At 55.2% G+C, this 1031-nt stretch overlaps 1 protein-coding gene across 1 annotated transcript; it reads left to right on the top strand.

The window, feature by feature from the left end:
- Positions 1–232: 232 nt before the first annotated feature.
- On the top strand, positions 233–436 carry LOC114635240 (small integral membrane protein 10-like protein 1). The gene has a single exon (XM_028783921.1). It carries the CDS (start codon positions 233–235, stop codon positions 434–436), a length of 204 nt encoding a protein of 67 aa, XP_028639754.1.
- The last annotated feature ends 595 nt before the right edge of the window (positions 437–1031 follow it).

Genomic DNA, 1031 nt, shown 5'->3' with positions numbered 1-1031 from the left:
AGCCAAGGCTGGATGGGATAAAATGGGGGGAAGCTCAGACAAGCCCCTAGAACCAACCATGCCACTGGCAGTAAGAAACAGAAGACAAGCCCGCCCCGCGCCACCAGGGAGGAGGGAGCGGCGGCGGTTAGCGGTGGAGGCTAGAGCGGTGGCCGCTTCCTCCCGGCCACGGCCCGGTCCAGCTCAGGAGTGCTCAGAGCATTGGAAACCCTCGGTCTGGTGGGACAACGCCATGGGCCCCGCCGACGCGCCGTCAGCCCTGGCGCTCAGGGCTGTGGGCCCTGCGGCCGCCACCCCGTACAGTGTCTTCTGCAAGGGGCTCTCCCGCACCCTGCTCGCCTTCTTCGAGCTGGCCTGGCAGCTGCGCATGAACTTCCCGTACTTCTACATCGCGGGCTCCGAGATCCTCAACATCCGCTTGCAGGTACACATTTAGAGCCGTGTCTGCATTGCCCCCGACCCGGGACCGCAGGATGGCCGCTTCCCAGGCGGCCCCGCGGCCCCTTCAAGATGCGGGAGAAGAACGTGCAATCTCGCGAGAGCAGGCTCGCTCACCTGCAGTCCGCTCCCAGCCTACCCTTCCTGGGAATCAGAGGTGGGGAAGCTTGCTGGGCCATTAAGAGCAGAGATATTGTTCCAGCAGCAGAGGAGCTATCCAAGGAACTACGCATCAGTAAACTCCTGCAAGTCTTAGGATATGACAGAGGGCCCAGGAGGCATTATGAGAAAGGAAGGTTGAGTGTTTCAAGAACACAGATTTATATCAAACTTACGTTCTAAATTAATCTTTTGAGAATTCTGGACTGTGAGCCAGCCATTGAATAAGAGGCCCGTTACATCAAGAATGTGATCTAAAAAACATGCATCTCTTACCCCCACAAGAGAATATATTGAAACTGGGTCAAAGTCAGAATACAAGAAAGCATATGCCCAAATATATGACAGCAGGATTTTGAAAAAAATTGTGGGAGTATGCGAAGATGTCCCCATCAAAGAGACATTGGTTCCAAAGGAAAGAAAGTCTAATTGCC

This window comes from Grammomys surdaster, unplaced genomic scaffold, assembly GCF_004785775.1.
Source record: "Grammomys surdaster isolate TR1022 unplaced genomic scaffold, NIH_TR_1.0 72090, whole genome shotgun sequence".
NCBI classification, from domain to species: Eukaryota; Metazoa; Chordata; class Mammalia; order Rodentia; family Muridae; genus Grammomys; species Grammomys surdaster.
This window is presented reverse-complemented; position numbering and strand designations above follow the sequence as displayed.

Bases quoted from the DNA above. Each gene is read 5' to 3' on its own strand.
- LOC114635240 (XM_028783921.1), top strand. From the start codon at position 233: ATGGGCCCCGCCGACGCGCCGTCAGCCCTGGCGCTCAGGGCTGTGGGC.